Genomic DNA, 26,716 nt, shown 5'->3' with positions numbered 1-26,716 from the left:
TACACACCTTACCCTATGTCTTTAGGTAACCTGAGCTGGATACATTCCTGAGGGAGGGAGGAAACCTGCTCCCTCTGCCTACATGACTGGCATCACACACCTGGGTGAGGGGCTTGGACTCCCTGCGGAGCTAGGAACTGCCAGTCTGCCCAGCAACTAGTGATGCATTTCAAATGGGTTGGCTCACAGCCAACAGGTGCTGGCCTCCATTGGACCAGGTAAATGAGATCACAAGGGCTATATAAATTAAGGACTGCCCAGGAGGTGGGGTGGGCAGCAGCCATGAGGAAGACTCAGAGAGAGGGAGAAGAGCTGGACCATCTGAAACTTGCTCTCACTCTGTCTCAAAACTCATGATCAAGGAACTGCCTGCCTCCAGAGGGAATCTCCACCTGCCTCTGGATGATACTTGTGGGTAAGCCACCTGAGATCTAACTAGATATATAGCTTGCAGTAACTCAGATGTGAGATCAAAGGCTACCCACACATGCCAATTTGCTCTATGGGATTTCTCTGATATTGCTCTACCCAACCCTACCCCTACCCCTTGTAACCAATAAAGTTTTCCTTTGTACCTAGCATGGGAGACTTATTGGGAGTGGGTCTAGATTATGCTTTGGGATCCCCTTGGTTCGGCTGACTAAGGGAGACCGCTACTTGTGCTTCCGACTGAGGGAAGCATGCCAACTTCTTAAAGTGAATCAAGTACCCTCGAGGGCTACTAGGCCTGTGTTACCCAGGGGACGCAGAGCCAGAATCAAGCCCAGCCCTGGGTGGTGGCAGTTTTTTACCCCCAGGCTAGCGGGTGTGCTCCAGGGAAGGGGTCGGCCAGACGTGAGGCACCCCCAGGGAGGCACTCAGAGCCTGGAAGGTGGTCAGGAGCAATAAGGTGGGTGGCTCAATGCAGGAGCGCCCCCTACTGGCTACACATGGTGGTAACACTGGGATATGACAACCTGCTGTATTGAAGGTATAATCCGGGGAAGGGAATAGAGTCACTGAAAACCCTTGAGCAAACAATTTGTAATTTGGCATCGGGTCAACTGGACAGTGTAGATAGCTAGGATGGCTGATGAGTATGACAATCTGACGGTGGCTGACTTAAGAGAGCTGATGAAAGAGAGAGGCCTTCAAGTGAGGAAGGAGCAAAAGAGGGAAGACCTGATTAAGATCCTGTGTGATAATGACCATGCCGCAAGATCACATCCAGCCATCCCTACAGAACCCACCGGGGGCCCGAGGGGCCAGCCTCTGAGTGGGACTTCTGGAAATACCAGCTGCAGCTAGAAGCTGAAGAGCAAGAATGCAAGTTCAAGTACAAGCTTGAGCTGAAGCAGATGGAAATGGCAGAGGAGGAGGCCCAGCGCCAGCATGAGAAGGAACAGTGAAAGCATGAGGCTAGAGAAGCCTAGCGCCTGCGTGAGGCAGAGGCCAAAGAGGCAAGGCTCAAGGTGGGGTGGGCAGCAGCCATGAGGAAGACTCAGAGAGAGAGAAAAGAGTTGGACCATCTGAAACTTGCTCTCGCTCTCTCTCAAAACCCATGATCAAGGAACTACCTGCCTCCAGAGGGAATCTCCACCTGCCTCTGGATGATACTTGTGAGCAAACTATCTTAGATCTAACTAGATATATAGTTTGCAGTAACTCAGATGCCTGATCAAAGGCTACCCAGCCATGGGAGTTTGCTCTATGGGATTTCTCTGATATTGCTCTACCCTGTACCTATTCCAACAGAGCCAGAATAAAGCCCGTTCCTGGGTGGTGGCAGTTTTTACCCCAGGCTAGTGGGTGTGCTCCAGGAAGGGGGTCGACCAGACATGAGGTGCCCCCAGGGAGGCACTCGGAGCCTGGAAGGTGGTTGGGCGCAGTGAGGTGGGTGGCTCAATACAGGAGTACCCCCTACTGGCCTGCCACAAGCACCACCCCCTGGTGTCTGAGCAGGAGCAGAGAACCCTGCAGGGAGCTTTTGTCAATGTTTTGGGGGTCACAGGAACCTGCCTAGACCTCTCCTCCCTCCAAGCCATGTGCTGCCACTGGGTCCCTTGGGCCTTCCCCTGCCTCTAACATCCCAAAAGTACAGGGAGGGAGATTGTGTGTGTGTGTGGGGGGGGGGGGACGGGGGGGGGGGGGGGAGGGAAGTCTGTGCCAGGATGGGGAAGCAGAGCTGGTGGGGTAATCCTAGGAGATGGGCTAGGGGGTAGGGTGCAGCACTGTCTGGGTTATGGTTAGGAGTGTCAGAGTATGGGGGTGAGTAGGGACCCCCTGGGCTTGTGGCACCATATGGTAATACCATGGCTGCCATCAAGCAGGGTTTCCAAACAAAGGACATTTTTTTCCACTTAAAACTGTGAACTTTATATAGACACCAAACTCTTACACAATGCAACCATGTTAATCCCCTACATTGGAGCCCCACCTTTTCACTGCCTTCCAAGGCCTCCAGAAAGGTTATATTTACATCATGTAAAACAGGTCAGTAAAAATGTATGTCAGTAAAAAAAAAAAAAAAAATAGTGTGGATGTTAGTAAAATGTTTGTAGATAGTTGTCTACTTGAGCTGGCAACCCTGGTCAGTCCATGCTCCTTACTGAAAAAGTTGCCCCCACACTGGCTTCAATGAGAAATGTTGCCTGTGTTCAGACTGCAGGATTAGGACCCCTATCCTTAGCCAAGATTGCTGCTCTTGGGGGCATCACTCACATGCAGGGAGACAAAAAGTAACCATTACTGGTAAAGGTCTGGACCCTCCCCCCAATCCAGCCCTTTGTGCAGAGATGGGGCAAATGTTAGAGCTGGCCCTGCCTAGACATCCAAACACCTCTGCAATCACATTGGCCAGCTCCCTCAGCACCCTTGGATGTATCCCGTCCATCTCTATGGACTTATACATGTCCAGCTTTTCTAAATAGTCTCTAACCTGTTCTTTCATCACTGAGAGGTGCTCACCTCCTCCCCAAATTGTGCTAACAGGTGCAGTAGCCTGGCAGCTGACCTTGCCTATGGAGACTGAGGTGAAAAAGACATTGAGAACTTCAGCCTTTTCTGCACCCTCTGTCACAAGGTTGCCTCCCCCATTCAGTAAAGAACCCACACTTTCCCTGATCTTCTTCACATTGCTGACATACTTGTTGAAACCCTTCTTGTTACCCTTTGCATCCCTTACTAGCTGCAACTCCAGTTGCACTTTGGCCTTCCTGACTTCACTGTTGTATGCATAATCAATGCTCCTATACTCCTCCCTAGTTATTTGTCCAAGCTTCCACTTCTTGTAAGCTTCCTTTTTGTTTTTAAGCTCACCAAAGAGTTCTCTGCTAAATCAAGCTGGTCTTCTGCCATACTTGCTAGTCTTCCTGCACATCAGGAAGGTTCATTCCTGTGTACTTGGTAAGGTTTCTTTAAAGTATAGCCAGCTTTCCTGGACTCCTTTCCCCCTCAGTCTGGCTTCCCAGGGGATCCTGCCCTGAGTGAGTTGAGGACTGCTTTTCTGAAGTCCAGGGTCCTTACTGTGCTGCTCTCCATCCTTCTGTTCCTCAGGATCCTAAACTCAATCATCTTGTCATCACTGCTGCCCAGTTGTCATCCATTTTTACATCCCCCACCAATTCTTCCCTGTTTGTGAGCAGATCAAGAAGAGTATGGCCCCTAGTTGGCTGCTCCATCACTTTGTCGTGGAAAACACATGCAGCAAACTTTTGGGTCAGGTCAGCAGAAGCTTTATTTGGCTAGAGCTACAGCTGTAGGAGGGGCCCAAAGTGACATGGATTCACCATGCACTTGGAGGGGGCTCCCTCCCTAAACGTTAAAGTAAAAGGCTTATATACCTTTTAACAGCCGCCTACAATTCACATGAACATATAGTGAAATTTTTTAGAGACCTAGCTGCGGTAACAGTTACAAAAACATTACTTTCATTTCTTTATTACAAAACACTCTTTCCTTGCTGTCTCAGTAACCGCTGATTACCACAAGGCCAGACATTCTTCCTCTTTTCCCAGCCCACACTTTTACACAATGCCTTTTGTTTTATCTTTATAACCTTTTTTCGATCAAAGTTTAAGGCCTTTGCTTTTTTTTATACCACAACTTACACCAGGAAGTTTCATAGATTCATAGATGTAGGGTCAGAAGGGACCTAAGTAGATCATCAAGTCCAACCCCCTGCCCTGGGCAGGAGAGAATACTGGGCACATATGACCCCAGCCAGGTAACTGTCAAGCCTCCTCTTAAAGATCCCCAAGGAAGGAGCCAGCACCACTTCCCGTGGAAGCTGGTTCCAGATCCTAGCTGCCCTGACTGTGAAATGTTGTCTTCTAATGTCCAGCCTGAACCTACTCTCAAACAAATCTCTTTCTGCCACTGAGCATTCGAGAAGGGAGCTCCTAGCCTGTAGGTATGCTGCTGGCTCTTCCTCCCCAGGTGCAGTACCTTGCACTTATCACTATTGAATCCCATCCTATTCTCATTTGCCCACCCCTGTAACCTATTCAGGTCCAGCTGTATCCTGTCCCTTGCCCACGTGGTATCCTAGCATGCCCACCTCACCCCAAATCTTGGTGTCATCAGCAAATTTGAAAAGGGTGCTTTTCAACCCCTCATCCAAGTCACTAATAAAGAGATTAAACAGTGCGGGCCTGAGGTCCAAGCCCTGGGGACCTCACTGCCCATATCCCTCCAGGTCAAAAAGGACCCGTCCACCACCACTCTCTGGGTGCAGCCCCTTAGCCGATGACTGTGTAGACATCGATGCCACATTCACCTAGCTTTTTTAATGAGAATGGGGTGGGAGACAGTGTGAAAGGCCTTCCTAAAGTCCAGAAAGACTACATCTACTGCGACACCTGCATCCAATGATTTTGTGACCTGATCGTAGAAGGCAATCAAGTTGGTCTGACAGGACCTGCCCCTAATGAACCCATACTGGTTGCCCCTGAGCATCATCCCCCCTGCTGGTCCTTCCCAGATGTGCTTCTGGATAATCTTCTCAAAGAGCTTCCCCAGGACTGAGGTAAGACTAACGGGCCTATAGTTGCCCGGGTCCTCCCTCCTCCCTTTTCTGAAAATGGGAACCACATTGGCCTTTTTCCAGTCATCTGGTATCTGGCCAGAGCACTCATAAAGCTGTGCCAGCAGCCCCTCAATAACCCCTGGCAATTCCCTTGTAGCAGAAAGCCCCCTTTTCCTCTTCCCTGCATTTGCTCTCCCCTCTTTGGATATGTTTCTCCTCTTCTACCTTTTCTTCCTTCATCTTTCTTTCACTATAAGATAAGGAATAGTGTTTTAAAGTTTGTATGTGTGCATTTTGTATCTCCCCTTGCATTTTGGTATTTTTATCTATTTGTGTGCCATGGCATTACTCTTGTAGCTTATATTTTATACTCTTCACCTTTTAACTAAATGTGTTTTAGTTTTAGAAGTAAGTTATACACTGTAACAATGTTAACAAGGGCAGGAATCAAACCCCTGCTTCCCTGTATCAGGTGGGCCCCTGAAAGAGCAAGTGAATCAGTGATTGAATGCGTAACACAGTAGCAGGCTTCGGTAACACACAACAGTTAGCACCTGTGGAAACCACAGATCAACCAATGGAAGAAATCAATAGGAGACAATGTAGCAACCAGGAATTCTCTAAACTTCACTGTTCAAGGCCTAGAAGCCCTGGTCTGAGTTAATCAATGCCGGGGACCAACTTTTGGGGCTCAATATTTCCAGATCGACCGCTCCCAGAGCCCTATTCATGACAGAATTAAATTAATCAAAATTCATCAATGGACTCCCAAACCTCCACGTACATGCGGACGACCCCTGGGGCTGACAGATGCCATCCAGTAGCCACCGAGGGGGAAGTCCCATGAGGGTCAATGACCTCCGGATTGAGCAAAACTGAAAACTGGGGAGTCATCAAAGTCTGCCAAGGACAGATAAAAAGCAGTGAAAAGTGACCCTCAGGGGCGCCCTCTTGATCTCCAACTTGACCAACACCCGACCTGTCCAGCCAGAAGGACCAGCCTGCGACCCCCTTCTGGAGCATAACACCACGCTGGAAGAAGCCTCAACTGGCCATCGATGGCAGACTCCAGCGCTTGTGAGATAGGTATACCCGACTCTGGTGCCCCCTGCTCCCCACAAACATTTGTAGCTCGTTACTGTGCGTGTGTGTGTGTGTGTGTGTGAGGGGACCAGCCCCAAGGTTTATGATTTGACTTCATTACAGTGTTTCAATCCACCTAATAAACCAGAATTTTAAGGATCCCAGGTTGGACATTTGTAGCCAACACCCTCAGCACCTTGGGGTGGAGAGCATCTGGACCAGCTGATCTGAACATGTCCAGCCCCTCCAGAAGTTCCCTAACTCGGTCTTCCCTGACCCTAGGCCTGTTGGAGTCTCTCCTGTGTCCATCCTGAATCTCAGTGGGGGTGTCCCAGTCCCTGCACAAAAAAATGGAGGCAAAGAAATTGTTAAAAAGGTCTGCCTTTCCTCTGGTGCAACCACCAGATTGCCAAGCATATCCCGCAGGGGCCCCATGTTACCTGGTGCTTTCTTCATACTCCCTATGTACTTAAAAAAGGACTTCTTGTTGTCCTTGATGCTAGCCCTAGTTCCGTGTCTGCCTTAGGTTTCCTAACAGCCCCCCAACAAACCTGAGCAATGGAGGTATACTCCTCTTTGATGATAGCCCCTCCCTTCCATTGGGTGTATGCCTCTTTTTTTGGCTTTCAGGCATTTCTGAATGCCTTTGGCGAGCCGAGGGGGCTTTTAAGCACTCTTTCCCCACTTTGATTCTCATTGCGACTGTCACCTCATGGGCTCGGAGAATCGTCTCCTTAAGGAACGATCACTCATCTTGGACACCCAGTTCCCCTACCCTCCAGGACCCCAATGCGTCTCCTACCAATCTCAACTCATTGAAGTTGGTCCTCTTAAAGTCAAGGGCTACTGCCTTGCTGCAGGCCCTTGACACCCTGCATTGGATGGTGAATTCCAGCAAGCAATGATCACTGTCATCCAGGTGATCATGAACCTGGAGTCCCTTCACCAGGTCATTGCCTGTGGCCAGGACCAGGTCCAGCAGGGCATCCCCCCTGTTGGGACTGTGCACCTCTTGGTTTAAGTGGAGGCCCTGTATCTCAGCAAGGAGCTTTCGTGAGTGGTCAGACCTCACTGACTGCTCTTCCCAGCAGATGTCTGGGTAATTTAGATCACCCACGATGACTACATCCCTTGCCTCAAGTACCTCCGCAAGCTGGCCTGTGAATTTCTGGTCTAGCTCTTCCCCTTGGTTGGGTGGTCTGTAGTAGACCCCTACCGTTAAGTCCCTTTCCCCACAACCCCCCTGTATTCTGACCCAGAGCACTTCAGCCTGCCCCTCCTCTGACCCAGTGCTGTTAGTTGAGGACATGTATTGCTCTTTGATACAGAGCACCACACACCCACCTTTCCTCCCCGTTCTATCCTGCCTGCATAGTTTGTAGCCCCTAATGTTTACCACCCAGTCATGGGATGAATCCCACAAGGTTTCTGTGAGCCCTACTATGTCTGGGTTTGTACTAGCTATCCAGAGGGTGAGTTCCTCCTGCTTATTTTCCATGCTACAAGCATTAGTGTAGAGGCATTTAAGGCCTTGTATTGGTGCATGCACCACCACCCCCATTCTTAGGACTATCCAGACCCCCGTCACTTACCTGGGTACTCCTTGTTGTCCCCAACACTCTCCAAAAACTTCCTAGATTTCCTATGCACTACCGAATCACCATCCCAACAGATGTCGGGGTTATTAAAGAACCAGAACCTGTGTTCTGAAAACTTTCCTTAGCTGCTTGAAGAAAGCCTCGTCCATCTAATCCTCCTGGTCTGGTGATTTATAGCTGACACCCACCATGACATCACCTCTATTCCTCTCCCCTCTGACCCTAACCCAGAGACTTTCAACAGGCCTGTCTCCAGTTTCATACCAGAGCTGTGAGCAATCATATAGCTCTTTTACATACAGCAAAACTACTCCTCCTCTTCTTCCCTACCTGTCCTTCCTGAACAGTTTAGACTCATCCACAACTGTGCTCCAATCATGTGAGCTATCTCACCAAGTCTCTGTTATTCCAATCAAATTATAGGTCTTTGCAAGGACTTCCAATTCTCCCTGCTTGTTTCCCAGGCTCCATGTACAGGCACCTGAACTAATTACCCATTTGCCCTACTTCATCAGGAAGAATGAAAACGCCTCCCCTGCTGCCCCCTCCTGCTTGTGCTTTCTCCAAGTGAACCACTTCCTCACTTACTTCAGGGCTTTGGTCTCCACTCCCCGGCAAATATAATTTAGATCCTTCATCGCTAGGTTCATGAGTCTGTCTGCGAAGATGCTCTTCCCTCTCTTTGCCAGGTTGATCCTGTCTCTTCCGAGCAATCCATCTTCTTCGAACAACATCCCATGGTCAACAAAGAATAATCTCTGAATATCTAAAACATGGATAACTGGTGCCTCCTGCAATGGGGGGGGCACCATGGTGGCGGGCAGCAGCAGCCATCGCCCACACTGTCAGTGGCAGCGAGTGGTGAGCAGGGACTGCCCACAGCCATTGCCGGCATTGTTGGCAGCACGGGGGGGGGGGGGGGGGGGGGGAGTGGCGAGCAGCAGGCAGCAAGTGGGGACCACCCACAGGCACTACCTGCACTTCTGCTGGTGGCAGCTTCGGTGGTAGCCAATCTCAGGGAGGCACATGTCCCCCTGTGCCCCCCTATGCATTGCCTATGACCTAAAAAGCCTGTGGTCTTATTGATACTTGCCATTGAAATGTGCCATAAGTTCTGGCAAGCTAAATGTATCTGTACATTGCCCTAACATGACCAAAAGGAAGACCCAGGGAGGAATAGGACCCCTGCTAAATGGGCAGAAACAATTGGTGACAGATAGGGGGGACAAGGCTGAACTCCTCAACGAGTTCTTTGCCTCAGTGTTCCTAAGCGAGGGGCACGACAAGTCTCTCGCTGGGGTTGTAGAGAGGCAGCAGCAAGGCGCCAGACTGCCATGCGTAGACCCTGAGATGGTGCAGAGTCACTTGGAAGAACTGGATGCCTTTAAGTCGGCAGGCCCAGATGAGCTCCATCCGAGGGTGCTGAAGGCACTGGCCGACATCATTGCAGAGCCACTGGCGGGAATATTCAAACACTCGTGGTGCACGGGCCAAGTCCCGGAGGACTGGAAAAGGGCCAATGTGGTCCCCATTTTCAAAAAGGGGAGGAAGGAGGACCCAGGCAACTATAGGCCAGTCAGTCTCACCTCCATCCTTGGCAAAGTCTTTAAAAAATTATCAAGGCTTACTTATGCGAGAGCCCGGCAGGACAAATTATGCTGAGGGGAAACCAGCACGGGTTTGTAGCAGGCAGATCGTGCCTGACCAATCTAGTCTCTTTTTATGACCAGGTTACAAAACGCCTGGACACAGGAGGAGGGGTGGATGTCGTATACTTAGACTTCAGGAAGGCCTTCGATACAGTATCCCACCCCATACTGGTGAACAAGTTAAGAGGCTGTGATGTGGATGACTGCACAGTCCGGTGGGTGGCGAATTGGCTGGAGGGTCGCACCCAGAGAGTCGTGGTGGATGGGTCGGTTTCGACCTGGAAGGGTGTGGGCAGTGGGGTCCCGCAGGGCTCGGTCCTTGGACCGATACTCTTTAATGTCTTCATCAGCGACTTGGACGAGGGAGTCAAATGTACTCTGTCCAAGTTTGCAGATGACACAAAGCTATGGGGAGATGTGGACACGCCGGTGGGCAGGGAACAGCTGCAGGCAGATCTGGACAGGTTGGACAAGTGGGTAGAAAACAACAGGATGCAGTTCAACAAGGAGAAATGCAAAGTGCTGCACCTAGGGAGGAAAAATGTCCAGCACACCTACAGCCTAGGGAATGACCTGCTGGGTGGCATGGAAGTGGAAAGGGATCTTGGAGTCCTAGTGGACTCCAAGATGAACATGAGCCGGCAGTGTGACGAAGCCATCAGAAAAGCCAATGGCACTTTATCGTGCATCAGCAGATGCATGACGAATAGGTCCAAGGAAGTGATACTTCCCCTCTATCGGGCGCTGGTCAGACCGCAGTTGGAGTCCTGCGTGCAATTCTGGGCACCACACTTCAAGAAGGATGCGGATAACCTGGAGAGGGTCCAGAGAAGGGCCACTCATATGGTTAAGGGCCTGCAGACCAAGCCCTTCGAGGAGAGACTAGAGAAACTGGACCTTTTCAGCCTCCGCAAGAGAAGGTTGAGAGGCGACCTTGTCGCTGCCTATAAGTTCATCACGGGGGCACAGAAGGGAATTGGTGAGTATTTATTCACCAAGGCGCCCCCGGGGGTTACAAGAAACAATGGCCACAAGCTAGCAGAGAGCAGATTTAGACTGGACATTAGGAAGAACTTCTTCACAGTTCGAGTGGCCAAGGTCTGGAACGGGCTCCCAAGGGAGGTGGTGCTCTCCCCTACCCTGGGGGTCTTCAAGAGGAGGTTAGATGAGTATCTAGCTGGGGTCATCTAGACCCAGCACTCTTTCCTGCTTATGCAGGGGGTCGGACTTGATGATCTATTGAGGTCCCTTCTGACCCTAACATCTATGAATCTATGAAAAGAATCAACGGCAGCACTAGGCATTGAAGAACAGCTTTTGTCTCTTTTGGTCAGCTAGGCAATAGCTATAGAGCAGCTCCACCTGTCTGGTTTCAGTAAGCACTACAGATAAGTGGCTGCTTCCTGTGATTAACAGCAGAGCAGTATCTCTTAGTCTGTTGTTTGTAAGATGCTTTTAGAGGCTTATAAGATTGAAAGGGCTAATTGAGGAGGCATGGCTCTACTACAGTGTATTCCTCTCCTCCCTTCTCCTTTCTTTCTAGAGTGCAGCCTTAACACGCTCTCCATGCCCTCTGGAACCAACCTGCAAAGATGGTGAGCTGTGGGGGTTTCTGTGACTGGGTGTAATTTCCCTGTGTGAAATAAAGTTGTAGCAGCACTCTCTGCATAATGGTCAGGTCAGCCGATCCTACTAAATCATTCTACCTGCAAGCTTTGGGACTCTATCTGAAGGGCCTGGAGAGGTGACCTCCGGTGACTCAGGTGCTGGGGTGAGGCATTGAGGCATGGATGGGTGAGCCATGTGAAGGGGGCCAGTAACCTCTCTTGACACAGCAATGCACTGCTTAGTGGGAGTGTTTTGTACCTCGGCACAGATATACTGATGGTAGCTACAACATGCCTCCTGCATTTCTGTCACAAGTGGTATAGCACATCTTGTGAGACTAGGAGCAGTCTCACTGAGAGGGGAGCCCTGGTTCTCCCCCATGAAAGGAAACCCTGTTTGTGGGTGCCCTTGGAAAGCAGATTTCAACAAGCCTTTTGAAGAGACACAAGAGCATCAACCCAGAGGAGAGAGCAGTGAGTGGGATGGACTAGTTTGGAGGACCATGCTACTGTGCTGGACCAGAGCTAAATAGTTCTTTCTGTTGCCTGGAGAAGAACTACTGGTTTTGTTTGCTGTTTTTTTATTTGCTGGACATAAAGCCTTGGGGATGCTATTTTTGGTTTTTAATATCTCATCACCCAAACTAATCTGAATTGCTCATTGGCTGATAATGCAATCAAACAGAACCCCCCGTCCCTGCCTTCAGTTTGTAGCAGCAGTTCCCTGCATCTTGTGAGCTGATTGCAAGAGACCCCATTGTCTCCCCAGTGCAGATAGAGGCTCTCGTGAATGTATCTTTCTCAAAGGTGCAATTTGATGTGCTCCTGCCTCTGAGTGGCCTGCAATGTGTGTGAAGTCTGCATGCTTATGCTCTGAATCATTCTCTGGAGTCACACATGACATCCTATTGCCATAATGGAAGAGGTATGGGTACTCCAGGGTAAAATAGAGGCATCCTTGCAGCTACCTGGGTGACTAGAACGATACGCCTAAACATGGGTACATAACCTAGGATTTGCAGGAGGTAAGACTGTCATAACTGTGGTGTTTATGACTCCTCAGGGTCAGTGGTAGGTGGAGGTATGCACCTTCATGCATGTGTGCACGCATGCGCATGTGTATATGTGCACATGAGAGACTAAAGCAGTGATTCTCAACCAGAGTGCTGTGGCATACAGGAGTGCCTGCAGATCCTTTGAAGGGTGCTGTAAGGTATGAGGAGATAAGCAGATAAGACAGGCTGGAGCTTGTCTTTGCCTAGCTAGGCATCTCTCAAATGCTGGCACAATCTCTCAAAGAAAGCCAAGATTGATGGGGAGATCCAGTATAAGATTGATGTGGCAGCTCTACCTTTGGAAGACTGTATCGTTGTGTGCTCAACAAGCACAGCAGCAGGACTCAAACAAAGCTCCTACTATATAAGGCTGTGGTAATCCCAACTCGACTCTATAGCTGCAAAGCTTGGGTGACCTACGAGCATGACCTGAAAAGCCTGGAATGACTCCACCAGCGCTACCTCTGGAAGATCCTTGGCATAAAGTGGGAGGATCATTGCACAAATGCCAGTGTCCTCACTGGCACTAATACCACCAGTATGGAAGTGTTGATTATTCAACATCAGGGCACTGTGTGCAGATGCCTGATGTACATTTACCAAAACAACTGCTATACTCACTCCCAACTCATCCAAGGACAAAGGACACATGGGGGGCAGAAGAAATGCTTCAAGGAGACCCTCAAAGTGAAGTTTGGCACTGACATCATAAATTAGGAAAAACTAGCCTGGAACCAGACTATATGGCAACACCTTGTGAGAAAAGGTACATTTTACTTTGAGGAAAACCATCTCAGCCTGGAGGCAGAAACGTAATAGAAATGGAAGGAAAGGAAACAAGACCAAGAAATCTGTGGCTCAACCCTTCCTTTAACCTCCACCTGTGGCATCTGCCAGAGAGTCTGTGGCTCTGGGATTGGCTTTCTAAGCCATCAAAGGACTCCTGTACAACCCTTTACTTGACTCATAGGAATGATCATCCTTGACCATGAGGGATCACCAATGATGATGAGTCCCCCACCCCTACTGCCTGGCCCCTCTGCAAGAAGAGAAACACTGTAACATACAGTTTTTGAAGTGGGGTGCCCTCAATTCACAAAAAAAGTCATGGGGAACTGCCTTGAGTTGAATGAAAGGTGCCTCGAGTCAAATGAGGAGTGCCTTGAGTCCAAAAATGTTGAGAACGACTGGGTTAGAGTATTTGACTGAAGAATCTTCAATAGAAAGTCCAACCATGTCTCAGCGACACAGGTGGAGCCTGGATCCTGCTCCCACCAAGGAATGATTCTTTCTCCTGCAAAAGAGGTCTGGGGAAAACAAAAGATATGGGCCTCATTGGAAAATATCACCGAGGCGCTTTCATAGTCCACGTAGATCCAGATTCTTGTTGGGGTTTTGCTCAGAGTGAGGTAGGTCACAGGGGAGGTACAAGCCTGGTATAGACCTCCCCCCTTCTGTAAAGGCAAAACCTTTGGGTAAAAACATATTTAATCCAATCCTATTTGCAGATGCCCTGGCAACACTTACAACCTAGTCTCCCTTGCCCTCCACCCTCACTGCCCAGTAGTGTTTCCCTGTGGCAAATCCCTTGCAGGCCATCACACAGCACCATGTGTCAAATCTCTTGGGATTCCCAGACAGAATCTTCTATGCGTGCCCCATCTCACACTTTTCTGATTATGAGACACAACAAGGATGGGATGAGCTGTTTCTGGATCCAGAATCAAAATCTCTGGGAGAGAGAATCAGAGCATTAAGAGTAGAACTCGGAACAGGGAGACGTGGTATTGGTGGTAGGCTGTGATATTGGTAGGATCTGGACTGGAAAATCACCCGGTTCAGAAAGGGAGCAGGTGAGATCCAACTGAAGAGCAGGGGAGATTCTCTGTTTGTCTGTCTCTCACCCCTAGGATCATAAGGTTGCTTTCAATATGTGATCAAGGTGCCACAGAGAATTCTGTCTGTAGTGCAGCCCGCCCCTGCCCCCATGGCAGTACTTGTATGCAGTATGAGTTGGAGAAGAGTCAGGAGACACAAGCAGCAGCAGTATCCAAAAAGAATGTTCTACGTGTCTGAACAGCCTCATTCCAGTATTGAAACTCTAAACCTTCATAACCTCATGTCTGAACTAGACCAAAACAGAATTTCTGAGCAAGAAGTCATCAGCTATTAGAAACTCCAAGTTAGTCCCAAGGCCATGTTTGTCTTTTGCAGAGATCTGTTTATCCCAGAGAGATCAGACAGGGAGCAATAATGCAACAATCTATACTGTACTTCTTCAGCAATCCCTCACAGTCAAGGATGATTGTCTTGTCTGTGTGTCCAAAGATGGCCGATGAGGCCTATCCAGGGTCAACAGACTCTACTGCAGCTCAGACACGCATTTCTGTGTGGGATGAGCGATGCTGGATTCTTGATTTGGTCCACAATGGAGTATTTTTGCTGGTCCTACTTTTCCATCTCCTGTTGTTGTCATCAGGTTTACAACACTGAGAACCATACAGCAGACTCTTCCTCCATTTGAGGTGGTCCTGGGTGATGGTCTCCCATGAGTTGATATCAATGTTGCATTTTTTTTTGGTTGGCCTTGAGGATATCCCTGAAGAGCTTTCTCTGCCCTCCTCTTGAGCATACACCTTGGCTGAGCTGGGAGAATTAAACTTGCTTTGGGAGTCTGGAGTTGGACATCTGGATGACATGGCCAGCCCAACAAAGTCATTAACAAAAGACTAAACTGAAGGCTTCCCAGAAACAAGAACTGATGGAATAGCACCACCTCCTGTCAGGAATCATAACACATACGCATAACATGGTACATAACACCCTATCTGCCATTAGATAAATAGCCCTCCAAGAACTTGGCTACACAATCATTTGACCTAGACAACCCAATTCAAGGGTTCATGTCATCTCATTGACAAAGGCAACAAGCTCTTTCAGTTCTTTTGGTTCATTTTAGCACCTGGGGAATTTAACAGCTCTGGAACAACAGCTGGTGGACCTGTAATGACTGGTCCTGCTGGCAGTAAACTGTCTTCTGGATCTTTAGGTGGCACATCATGTGGTACTCAACCTTTTGATTGGCATGGCTGTGAAGGGTCTTGCCATCTGGAATCTTAGTTTGGTGTGATACTAGTCCTACAGCTTCCAGAACAGTTGCATGCACCCACTCTGGCCCAGTTGCCTGGGTTTTGGACATACTGGGCACATCCATACAAGATGTTTACTGCTCAGTAGACTAATTAGCTGCACAGTAAATGTTTTGGCATCTACATGTGCGCCCCTATAAGGCTGCAGTAAATGAATAAACTCCACAGCAGAGTACTACTTGTAAATACGAGTACCATAGAATCAGAAAATCATAGACCTGCTGCAGAGTTTTTTACTCCACAGCAGTGCATGTGTAGACACTGGCAGGGCTGGCTGGGAGCTGAGGGCATAGGCAACTTGTAGGAGATACAACGTGGGGGGCACACGTCCCCCCTGAAGGGAACTTCCCTGCTGCTGACGCCAGCACCGGCATCTGCGGGTGCTCGACATGCCCCCTCAACAAGGCCATCCCCGCCACCGGCACTGCTGGTGGCATCTGCAGATGCTTGCCAGCTCTGTCATTGTCGCCAACAGCTTCTGCAGGTGCCCCCACCCCAGACTCAGGAGGCACCAGTCACCTATGCATAAGGGTGCTTCAGCACAGGGGCTGCCTGCCAGCTAGCCCCATGCTGAAATACCCTCATGCCCCAGCCAGCCCCTCTTCAGCACACTGAGTTGGGTAGGAGCAGCCCCAGGCTGGCAGACTGACCTCCACCCCTGCCCGCCCCAGGCCTCCTGCCAGCTAGGGCTGCTCCAACCCAGTTCAACTTGCTACAGTCCTGGGCACGTGTGTAAATGGCGCACCCAGAGCAATATACTCTCGTGCAATTAGCACCAGAGTTTATTGCATCGCATTAATTGTACATATAGAAATGCCCACACAGAGTCACTTGGTTTTAAAAAGTTTACACAAGTGAAGTAACAGATTCTGTGGACAACAGCATTTCTTACTTAATTTCTCTCTCAGCTACCAGGTCTGGGTGAAGTGATGCATGTTTAGAAAAACATGTTCCTAGCAAAACACCTTATAGCACAATTTTCCTCTCTGGGGATAAGAGATGAGAGAAAACAAGCTGTGCCTGGCAAATGGTAATCATGTTGCTGAACGCACACTAGATGTTTGGATACCATGGTGATGAGGGGACTATGAAAATCTGTATCGGGCACATCGACACGTGCTAGTAGCAGACAGCAACGAACTTCACTGCACATCACACCAGAGTTTATTGTTCTCAGGTGCCACGTTTGAACATGCGCCAGGACCACAGCACACTGAGCCAGGTTGGAGCAGCCCAGTGGCGAGCCTGCCAACCCAGGGCTGCTCTGACCCAGCTCCACGTGCTGAGGAGGGGCACAAAGCTTCTCCAGCACAGGGCTAGCTGGCAGGCAGCACCCACACCGAAGCAGCCTCATGCTCCAGCCAGCCAGGTCAGCAACAAATTCTGTAGCAGGGTACTTCTCGTGTATACGTGTAGGGTTGCACGTGTAAACACCACGACATTTAGCGCAGATCTCATCAGGCAACTCCATAATAAACATCTCGTGTTGACACACCTATCGAGTGGAAGAGTAGGGCTGTGGTGGTGAGCAGAAGCAGAGCCAGCCGTGGTACTGGAGTAGGCGTACAAATGAAAAAATGATAGCTGCCGCCACAGCCACATCACCAACACCGCAGCCAGACGTCACTTGCTGCATCAGGCCCCCAGCGGCCCCGTTACCCCTCTGGCAAGCGGGCGCCATGAGGACAGGAACAGGAGACAGCAAAGCATCCGGGTGTACTGCGGTCTGCCCGGTCTCACAACGCGCTTTATCCCACAGGGGCCATCCTGACTCCCAGCTTTGCCCTGAGCGCTCCTGTCTTCAGCTCCTACTCTCCAGGAAAACAGCCCGCGTTTTACCACAGGAATTAAGCTTTGTGCGTTAACGAAACGCAACCTTCACCCAGCGGGGCGTGCGGCTTCTCTTCCTTCTCAAGACCACCACCGCCGCGAACACGGGCAGGCCGAGCGAGGACGGATTAACAACGGTCGAGAAACGTGCCAGTAAACGCGCGCAAGTGAAAAAGGCAAGCCACGGCCAGCGTTTTCGTTTTACGGTTCCGGTCAACAGGCTCTGCGCTGGCGTCGCGCCATCCCTCAGCGCCGCCTTCCTTTCTGCCATTTTGATCGCACCACACATTTGTATCGGGCTTTCCTTGGTAAACCTGCCTTTGAGGACACAGGTACACGCGGCACTGGAACCACTGCGGGAGCTTTACTTATTACTTTCAAGATTTACAACGGAGGAGAATTACAACCGTCTTCCACTGGAGCAAATCCCGCATTTCCCGCATCACGAGCCGTGCGCCTGCCCCCAGGCCCCCCGCCCCACATCCGGGGCACCCGCTCCCGCCCCCGCCCCCGCCCCGCCCGGGCCCCAGGACAAGAGGAGCAGCGCGGCGGTTGAAAGCAGCCCAACCCATAGCGGGGCGGGGCGACCACGACCCCGACTCGCAGGCATTAAAGCGACCTTTAAAAAGCGCACCCCAGGCGGACTTCACAACCCGGCCCCGCGCCGCGCCGCCTGCTGGGCATTGGAGGTGCACCAATCAGCACGCAGAGGAAGAAGGATCCGGCCCGCCCCACAGCCAATCCGAAGGTGGAGGAGGACTACGTAGTGCTGGACCCGCCTCCTCAGCTAGGAGGTAGCCAATCACAGGGAAGAATGCCGAGACAGACCTGACCACCCCCCCCCGCCCCGCCCATGCAGCCCTTCCAGCCAATCGGGGCTCGCCCGGAGGCGGTCAATGGGAGCGCGAGCCTGCGGTCGCGCCCGGGCCGCGTCTGGCGAAGGCGGGAGCGGGGCGCGGGGTCGGACAGCGCGGTCACTTTCACCGCCCCCTCGCGTCTGTCGTCTGCTCCGGCTGTCTCCACCGCCGCCGCCGCGCCGCTGATCCGGATCGCGCAGGGCCCTAGCGGCCCCAAGGGCGAGGCGGGGCAGGGTGGGGCCGCACCCCCAGGTGGGCGGCTCTCGGCTACACCCTACCGGCGCACGGCTGCCCCGCCCCGTCTCCGCCCCCCCCCCGCCCCCGGCTGCCGCGGATCACAGCCCGGCCAATCAGCGCCCACAACGGCGAAAGGGGCTCGACGTCCCGACGGCCAACCAGAATGCGGAGAAGGGCTGGAGCCACTCCCAACAGCCAATCAGAGCGAAGACGTCCGCCACACCCTCCGCCCTCCCCCGTCCCTCAGCGGCAGTGCTAGCCTATCACCGCTCCGCTCCGGGCAGCCAATCGCGGCGCGAGCCCTCAAGCCCCCTCCCTCCGAGTCTGCCCGCCCTCCCCCGCCCGGGCTCACCCCGGCCTCCAGGGCCCCCTGCGCCCCCCGTGCTGTGCTGCCCAGCCCGGCCCGGCCCGGCCCGGCCCGGCCCGGCCCGCAGGACTCCCAGTGCCCCCTGTCTGCACTGGCAGGGTGGGCGCGGGGGCGACCCGCCCGAGTCCCGGGGCTCCGCTGTGGCCACGCCGTAGTGGCCCATGGCCCACCGCGGTGCTGTCCTCCGGCCCCAGCTCCCTGCGGCCGCACCTGCCCCTCAGCTGGGCACGGCGTGGTTGTTGGCGTAGTCCTGGTTCTCAAACGCGGGCAGGAAGCGGTCGGTGTGGACGGAGGCGTAGAGCTCGCCTGGCGGCTGGGCAGCCTCCCGGCCTGCGACGCACCCTTCGGCCCAGACCTCCAGCTCCGAGCACCGCGGCCCGGCCAGGACCACGTCCGTGTACTGGATCTCGGTGCTCCCCGCGGGCGCCTCGGGCAGCAGCCGGCCTGGGCTCTTCAGCTTGAGGTTCGCGTAGCAGGTCGGCTTCTAGGGGCGGAGGCAGACGCGGGGCTGGGAGCCAGGGGACAGGCCCAGGGCTGCTCTCACCCCTCCCCCACGGCTCGGGCCCCTCGCCCCTGGGAAGCACAGGCAGACTCCTCCGTGCCGGCCACAGCACCCGCCTCAGGAAGGGCTGGGCTCAGGGAAAGGACCCCCACACCCCTCCCTCCCTCCCTGTAACACTCGGGGCCAGCCTGGCTCCGGGTTAGACCCATGCCTGCTCCCCAGAGCGTCAGCCATAACCGCACCCGGCTCTGGGCACCAGGACAGTGACCCAGGCGGCCCCACAGCTGCCATGGGATGCCCTCTGCCAGCAGGGTCAAGCCCAAGCAAGATGGCACCGGAGGAATGGGAAAGCAGCTGGGTCCTGGATGCTGCCGTCCTGCAGGGATCTGTGCCCCAGCGCTGGTGGCAGTGCTGCAGGGCACCGCAGCGGAGGCCGGAAGAGGGGGAGGGGAGGGGAAGGCTGGGTGCAGAGATGCTTGTGCTGATACCCCACCACTTCCTGCCACAGCACAGTGCAGCTGCTGCTCAGGAGCCTGCATGCACAGCATTCGCACCCCCACCCACGCATCTGCCGTCACCCCTTGTTCTGGGCCCGCAGCCCCCCAGAGCAGCAGCCAGGGGTCCCCAGCAGCCAGGACCCCCAGGTGTTCAAGGACATCAGCTCACCTTCACCCTGGGCTCCCTCTCAGACTCAGTCTTCACTGTGTGCACCCCAGAGCCATGTCCTATCAGAAAGCAGAGTAGAAGGGCCAGCTGAGAGTGGATGTGGGGTCCCAGGATGGGCCCGCTCTGCTTTACAGGCCTGGCAGTACCCAGCCGTATTCATGGTGCAGAATTGGGGCAGTAGCAAGCAGGGTGCCTGCTGCATCCTCACCCTAAGGCACGAGCTGCCACTGCACCAGCAGCCAGCCAGCATCCACCCGGCAGCAGCACCCAGGCCAGGGCCCAGCTGGGGGCAGAGAGGTTTGTGGGCACAGAGATCCATGCCACCAGGATGGAGCTCCACATGCCAATGAACATACGATGGGACACACCTTCCCGTCCTGTGCTAGGGCCCTGGCATGTCCACCCCTCTTCCCCTGGCCCCTGCCACTGCTCACCTGACTGCAGGTAGCCGATGTTGCCATAGACAGGCACCTCCTCTGCCAGGTGTGCCGCACTGTGGAGGAAGAGACGGGGGGGTCAGAGGCACCAGGGGACCGTGGGGGAACGGGGAGTAGGGCAGGGGAAGTGTGCCCCTTCCCCCAATCACAGCCGCATGCAGCTGGGCCTGCAGTGAAAATGCAGAACTGGGCACCAGGACTCCTGGGTTCCACCCTCCCCTCCTGGAGGCAGAGTCCCTGCTCTCAGGTAGAGCAGCCCTGCAGAGTCGGGGTGCCAGGAAGGGCTGGCTCTGGCCCCATTTGGATGGCTTCTCCAGGTTCTTCTGCTGGACTCACCTTCCCCTGAGTCGAGTCACATGCGACCGGAGTTTATCTGCAGGCAGGGAAAGGGGACAGAGCAGGGAGGTTAGCCTGGCAGCTGGGCAGTGCCCATGGGGGCAGTATGCAGCTGTGCCCAGGGCAGCAGGTCAGGCTGCCTGCAAGAAGGGAGTGCAAGGGAAGGAGACTTCCAGGATGACTGGGAGCTTCCCCTGTAATTGCAGGGGGAGGGGTACAGGTCACCCTTGCCCCAAGAACAGCTGGTGGCTCAAAGCACAGGGAGATGGGCTGGCTCTGGGGTGCCCCTGCCCCCAACGATACCTACCTCTGACCTTCTTGTACCTCAGGCAGCACAGCACGTTGCACACAAGGGAGAGCAGATAGAACAGGGCTAGTGCCCCCAGGAGCCCCCACAGGGCACAGGAGCCCTGAAGCTCCTCCAGGCCTGCAGGACAGAGAAAGTGTTGGGAGCCCTCGCCTAGGGCTCTCTTCCCCCCAATGTGGGCACCAGCCTCCATGCCTGCACCGCCACCCTCACCCCCATGGCCTGGAAAGTGCTGGGTCCTCTCCATCAGCAAGGCCAGTTCGAGGAAGTTTCCCTTGCACAAACACCCCTCAGCACCCTGGGGAAGGGGAGGGGGGTCACATTGAGTAACCTGAGGAGACAATGGGCCCCCGTGTAACACAGCAGTCCCCACTCACCCAGGAAGCAGCTGCCGTTACAGGTGCCACAGGGCGCAGGCGTTCTGGACATGCCACTCCCTCCAGAGATTCAGGGCTGCAGACAGGAGTCACTCCAGATCCCAGACCAGTGCCGGCGCCGAGGGGAGTCACTCTGGATCCAGGCAGATGCCAGAGCTGGGGGGAGTCGCTCCGGATCCTGGGTAGACACCCACCCCAGGGGAGTCACTCCAGATCCTGGACAGATTCCCACGCCAGGGGTGTCGCTTCAGATCCTGGGTAGATGCCTACGTCAACCCGGGAGTCGCTCCAGAGCACAGGGACCTGCAACCACCCTGATCCCAGCAGCACCAGTCTCACTCTGGTGCCTCCGTAGCCTAGGCAGGGTTCCCACCCCGTCCCTCCCCCTCCTGCCGGTACTCAGCATCTGCAGCTGGGGATTTCCGGAGCCACAGACACCTGCTCCACAGCTCTGGAGCTGCTGCTGCAGCAGTGGCTGCTGGACCCAGGCTGGAGCTCCCAGCCTGGCAGGACGAGGCTGAGGGCTGGGAGGCATCTGTGGGGCACGGAGAAAGGGCAGGAGGTGCGGAGGTTCCCACTGCCAGCAGGGAAGGGTCCCCAACTCCCAGAGAGCCCAAAATGCATGTCCCAGCCAAACCCATGGCAGGTTTTATGACAGTCCCGCCCTGCTTCTCAAGCCCCCTCTCGCTGCCCAAATCTGGCAGTTTCTGATGACCTGTGCGGAGGGGTCCCAGTCCCCAGCCCTGTCCCCACGCCTTCCAGCCTCCAGGGTGGCTCCAGTGAAGCCAACTTTGCGCAGCACACACCAGCCTCACCACAGGAGCTCTTGCCAAACCCTGCACCTACAGTTGATGACAGGTTGGGAGTCCCTCCTAGCCAGCACTGCTCCCCCAATCCCCATCTCAGCTGCTCAGGAGGAGGGAAGGGGGCTTCTGCCCCCCTCCCCCTCCCACCGCCTGGGGGAGCCACAGGGGGGAATGCTACCTCCACCCCTGAGCTGGGCTGGCAGCGTGGGGGGAGCAGACAGCACTCTGCCTCTCCCCAGCCCCACCCAATCACTTCTGGGGAGGAGGGGGGGGCTTCGGTCTGGTCCTGATTGGCTGCTGTAACCCAGGAGGGCAACACAGGCAAAGGCAGCCAATCAGAAAGGCTAGAAGCCCTGTCAGTGCTGGAAAGATTTCATAGATATTAGGGCTGGAAGGGACCTTGTAAGATCTTCGAGTCCAGCCCCCTGCCCCAGGGGCAGGAGGTCAGCTGGGGTCAAAGGATCCCAGCAAAATAAGCATCCAAATGTTTCTTAAAAGAGTCCAGAGTAGGTGCCTGCACCACTTCTGGAGGAATCTATTCCAGGCCTTGGGGGGTTGGACAGTAAGGAAGTTTTTCCTTATGTCCAGCCTAAAGTGGTCTTGGAGGAGTTTGTGACCATTGGACCTCGTCAACCCTTGGGGTGCTCTGGTGAGCAGGCGTTCCCCCAGATCCTGAGGCACACCCCTGATGTACTTATAGGCTGCCACCAAGTCACCCCTGAGCCTTCGCTTCTCCAAGCCAAAGAGTCCCAGGGCTCACAGCCTTTCTTCATCAGGCCTGTTGTCTTGCCCTCTGATCATGCGTGTGGCTCTCCTCTGCACTCTCTCTAGCTTCTCCATACACATGCTTCTTGAACTGTGGAGCCCAGAATTGGATGCAGTACTCCAGCTGCGGCCTCACCAAGCTCCAGTGCAGCAGGAGGATGACATCCTGGGTCTTGCTCGAGATGCATCAGTGGATGCAAGTCAGAGTTTGATTGCTTTGCCAGCTGTTATCGCATTGGTGGCTCATATTCATCTTGTGGTCAATCATGACCTCCAAGTCTCTTTTGGTCATGGCACTAGCTAGTGTAGCACTGCCAAACCTATAAGTGTGATGGGGGGCTTTGTTCCCAAGGTGGAGCACTTTGCATTTCTCCGTACTGAATGCCATGTGGTTTTCATCTGCCCACCTTGCAAGTCAATCAAGGTTGCCCTGGATCACCAACCTATCCTCAAGTGTGGACACCCTCCCCCAAAGTTTGTGTAGTCAGCGAACTTGGCCAGATCGCTTTTGACACCAGTGTCCTATCTCGGTTAGTCTATAGGTGCCTTTCTACCCTACCCCTACTCCACCACTCCCATTCCCACCCTGTGACCTCACTGAGTCCCACCCACCAGGCCCACCCTCCCTTCCCCCTCCACACGCATTCGTTTTCCGTCACCTCATCCTTCCCTCCCCAGTCCCGAGCCCTGGCCATGCGCTGCCCTGCTCCCCCCATCCCCAGCACAGATCCCTAAGCCACTTTGCCACATGCTGCCAAGTTACAAGTTTATTATTATCAGGAATTTGAGGGAAGGGCAGCTCCAAGCTCCTGCAGCAGAGGGAGCCAGGACATAGGCTCCCCGATGCTGTGCACGGGGGTACTTCAGATCCTCAGGGCCACAGGCCTGATGAGCATGCACTGGGGGCACGGCTGTACCTGGATCAGCCTGCGAGGTAGGCAGCCCCCTTGCCCACCTCCTCCCACCGGCAGGGGCTCAGCACAGGTCTGCAATATGCAGGTTCCCTCCCACGCCGGCCACAGCCACCACACAGCCACCACACGCCACTGCCACAGCCTGCACTGGCTTGTGTGGGAGCAGGATCTGACCGAGCACCTGGGAGCACAGAGTGGGTAGCCCCAGGTCAGGCAGGCCTGAGACCCCAGAGCCCCCCACACCAGCCCTGCTTCCCCAAGCCCATGGAGAGTCTCAGCTCAGCCCTAGCCTCGTTCACACCCTCTCTGCACCCCCACAACTCGGTGGGGGCCTGAGGCACACTCTGCAGGGATCCCCAAGCTCCACTGCTGCCTGCAGGGCAAGGAGGACCAGCCCTGTGTCACCTGGTGGGTGCTGATGCGGATGACGCCAGCCCCACAGGTGCCACTGCCCCCGGCCAGCACCGTGTCTGGGTCACAGAACTGGGCTGCATACAGGAACTGGCCCTGCATATGGCCCCCGGGGAATGGCAGGTTCTTCTGCAGCTGGGACATCCGTAGATCCCAGAGCTGCAGCGCGTTGCGGGGCACCCAGGAGGCCGTGAGCACGCAGTGACCCTAGGGAAGAGAAGATGGGGGCAGATGCAGCATGTCAACCCCAGCATGCACCCCAGAGCCAGTGAGCACAGGCTGCCGGTGGGGAAGGGGAGCCTGGCTCAGGTGTGTGGCACTTCCAGTTACAAAGGATGTCTCTTTGAGGGGAGCAGGTGGAGGGACCATCAGGCACCTTCTGGTCAGATCACCACAGCCCAGCCCAGGAACAGGCACGTTGCTGGCCACATCCCCTGTGATGCCCCTCCACATGCCCCACATCCATCTCACCCAAATGTCAAGGCCTGGGCCACAGATGTGGGGCCCGTTGATCACACGCTGAGCCTCCTTCCTTATCCGCTTGTCCCAGACCTAACACGGGAGGCAAACCAGCAGCTCCAGCAGGACCCAGGCCCTCTCCCCCCTGGCCCCCTCTGCCCAGCACCCTGAGCCCTGCCCCGCAGGGCCTCACCTTGACACTGTTGTCCCAGCCGCCCGTCAGGAAGATATGATTTTCCTGTGGGTGGAAGCGGAGAGCGAAGATGCGGCGGGAGTGCCCACTGGTCACTGCCACATCCCCTGTCATGAAGTCTGGAGCCTCCAGTGTATGAAACAGCTGGGGGAGAAGCAGGGACAGAGGCTGAAGTCCTAGGGAGCAGGATGGGCCCAGGGGCTGGGGAGAAGAGCGCAGGGAGCAGGACGAGGATCAGGGATGAATGGCAGTGGAGAGGGAGGCTGGCAGCACAGTGATCCTGGGGAAGGGAAGTCAGGGGCAGAGGTGGTGCATGGCTGCACTAGACAAAGGGGGCAGGAGAAGGGCAGGGGATGAGGATCTCAGCTGGGGGAGCCGGGACCCCCTGCTCAATCTGGCTCCACACGCCGCCTCCCCATGCTGGGGCACCAGCCCCTCTGCCCTATGCCAGCACAGCGCCCATGTCACAAACCTGGCGCTACCCACCTGCATGGTGCAGCTGTCGTAGAGCCGAATGTGGCGGTCGGTGCCGGCCGTGGCAAAGACGCTGCCATCCAGGCAGAAGTCCATGGCGTTGATCTCATTGTCCTCCTCTGCCAGGGCACCAGGGAGGGACTGTGGCTGTGCAGGTGGAAGCAGGGACCGCCCCCCGCCCCCCTCCAGCAGTCACCGCTGGGGCCAGGGCGCGGAGGGGGAGCCCTGCTGCTAGGATTACCAGGTCTGGCTTTTCCTAGACATGTCCTCTTTTTGAGCCCTCCGGTCTCCGCCTGGGAGGGTTTTTTAAATCTGCCGAAATGCCTGGGATTTTGCTTTCCTCCTCTGGGAGCAGGGGGAGAGGGGTCGGAGGCAGCAAGGAGCACAGAGGTACCTGCCTGCAGTTGCGGAGGCGCAGGCCTACGTGGTGCTCCCCTGCCTTCCGCGGGGCTGTGCTGGGGCAGGGGCCGTGCGATGGAGGGGCCTGCCCGTCCAGCGGGGAAGGGGCCGGGGCCCGGAGGACAGCGGGCCGCGCTCGCGGGGCGGGGCGGGGCGGGGCGGGGCGGCGCTGCCCCGGGAACGGGGAGGAAGGCGCCACGGCCAGTCTGCCGGTGCGGTGCGGTGCGGTGCGGTGCGGTGTGGCAGCCGCAGCCCGGGTGGGAGGTGCCGCAACCCCCTCCTCTCCGCTCCAGCCCCCCCGGGGCCGGCCGCGCCCCTCCGCCTCCCGCATCGGAGCCACCGCCCGGGACAGGCGTCCTCTTCCTTGGACCTGGACGTACGGTCACCCGGCCTGGCCGGCCCCGGCCCAGCACCTCGGCCCCGCTACCTGCGAGCACGGCGAGCGGCGCGGCCGGGCCCGGGCCCGGGCCCGGGGCGGCGGGGGCTTGCTCGGTGCGGTAGAGGCTGACGAGCCCGTCGGCCGAGGCGGCGAGCAGCAGGCCGGGCCGCGCGGGGTGGAAGCCGAGCGCCGTGACCGCGTGGCGCGAGCGGTGGCCGCCGGACAGCGCCGGCCCCGGACGCCCGGACGCCGCGTCCAGCACCTGCGGGGGCAGCGCGGGGTCAGCGCCCGGCCCGGCCCGGCCCGGCCCGGCCCCGACCCCGGCCCGCCCCGCACCTGCACGGCGCCGTTGCCGAAGCCGGCGGCCAGGCGGGCGGCGGGGCCCGCGCCCAGGCTGTAGATGCCGTGCGCGTCGGGCCGCAGCGCCACGCGGGGCCGCACCCGCACGGGGCCCGGGCCCGGGCCCGGGCCCGGCGGCATCCCTCCCCTCCCCCCCGCAGCGGTTGTCACGGCAACGCGAGGCGATGCCGAGGCAGGACCCGAGGAGGGGCCGCGGTGGCGGTTGCCGGGGCGACGCGGCCCCGCCCCCAGCCCGAGCGCGCGCCGCTTTCAAACCTCGCTCCCCCCGTTACGTCACTGCCGCCCCCAGCCCATTGGCTGCGCGCCTCCCTCCGCTCGCGCCCCCCACCGCTCACCTGCCATTGGCCCACGCAGGGCAACGCCCCCCGGCCGCGTTCCCTGCCCGGGCCCCGCCGCCCGGATTGGCAAGAAGGGCCGCTTCCGCTGCGGGGCGATTGGCCGGCACCCCTCTCCGCCCTCCGCGGCCGGCCCAATCAGCCTCGGTGTCGGCCAAA

At 55.6% G+C, this 26,716-nt stretch overlaps 1 protein-coding gene across 7 annotated transcripts; it reads right to left on the bottom strand.

Annotated features, from left to right (window-relative positions):
• Window positions 1-17,319: 17,319 nt before the first annotated feature.
• SIT1 (signaling threshold regulating transmembrane adaptor 1) lies at window positions 17,320-25,904 on the bottom strand. Of its 7 annotated transcripts, XM_019482418.2 has the most exons (8): window positions 25,097-25,904; window positions 24,611-24,655; window positions 21,063-21,240; window positions 20,686-20,805; window positions 20,379-20,415; window positions 20,040-20,098; window positions 19,606-19,664; window positions 17,320-18,921 (listed from the first exon to the last, which is right to left on the bottom strand). In XM_019482418.2, the coding sequence occupies exons 3-8, from the start codon at window positions 21,112-21,114 to the stop codon at window positions 18,655-18,657; spliced, it is 594 nt and encodes a 197-aa protein (XP_019337963.2). In that variant the 5' UTR covers window positions 21,115-21,240; window positions 24,611-24,655; window positions 25,097-25,904; the 3' UTR covers window positions 17,320-18,654. The 7 variants fall into 7 exon arrangements, with proteins under 7 accessions (XP_019337963.2, XP_059571329.1, XP_019337959.2 ...); XM_059715346.1 differs by lacking the exons at window positions 24,611-24,655; window positions 25,097-25,904 and adding an exon at window positions 24,430-24,512; XM_019482414.2 differs by lacking the exons at window positions 17,320-18,921; window positions 19,606-19,664; window positions 20,040-20,098; ... (1 more) ...; window positions 20,686-20,805; window positions 21,063-21,240 and adding exons at window positions 23,383-23,728; window positions 23,953-24,165; window positions 24,430-24,510 and having other exon boundaries at window positions 24,611-24,811.
• Between the last annotated feature and the right edge of the window lie 812 nt (window positions 25,905-26,716).

The sequence above is a fragment of the Alligator mississippiensis genome, chromosome 11 (assembly GCF_030867095.1).
Source record: "Alligator mississippiensis isolate rAllMis1 chromosome 11, rAllMis1, whole genome shotgun sequence".
NCBI classification, from domain to species: domain Eukaryota; kingdom Metazoa; phylum Chordata; order Crocodylia; family Alligatoridae; genus Alligator; species Alligator mississippiensis.
This window is presented reverse-complemented; position numbering and strand designations above follow the sequence as displayed.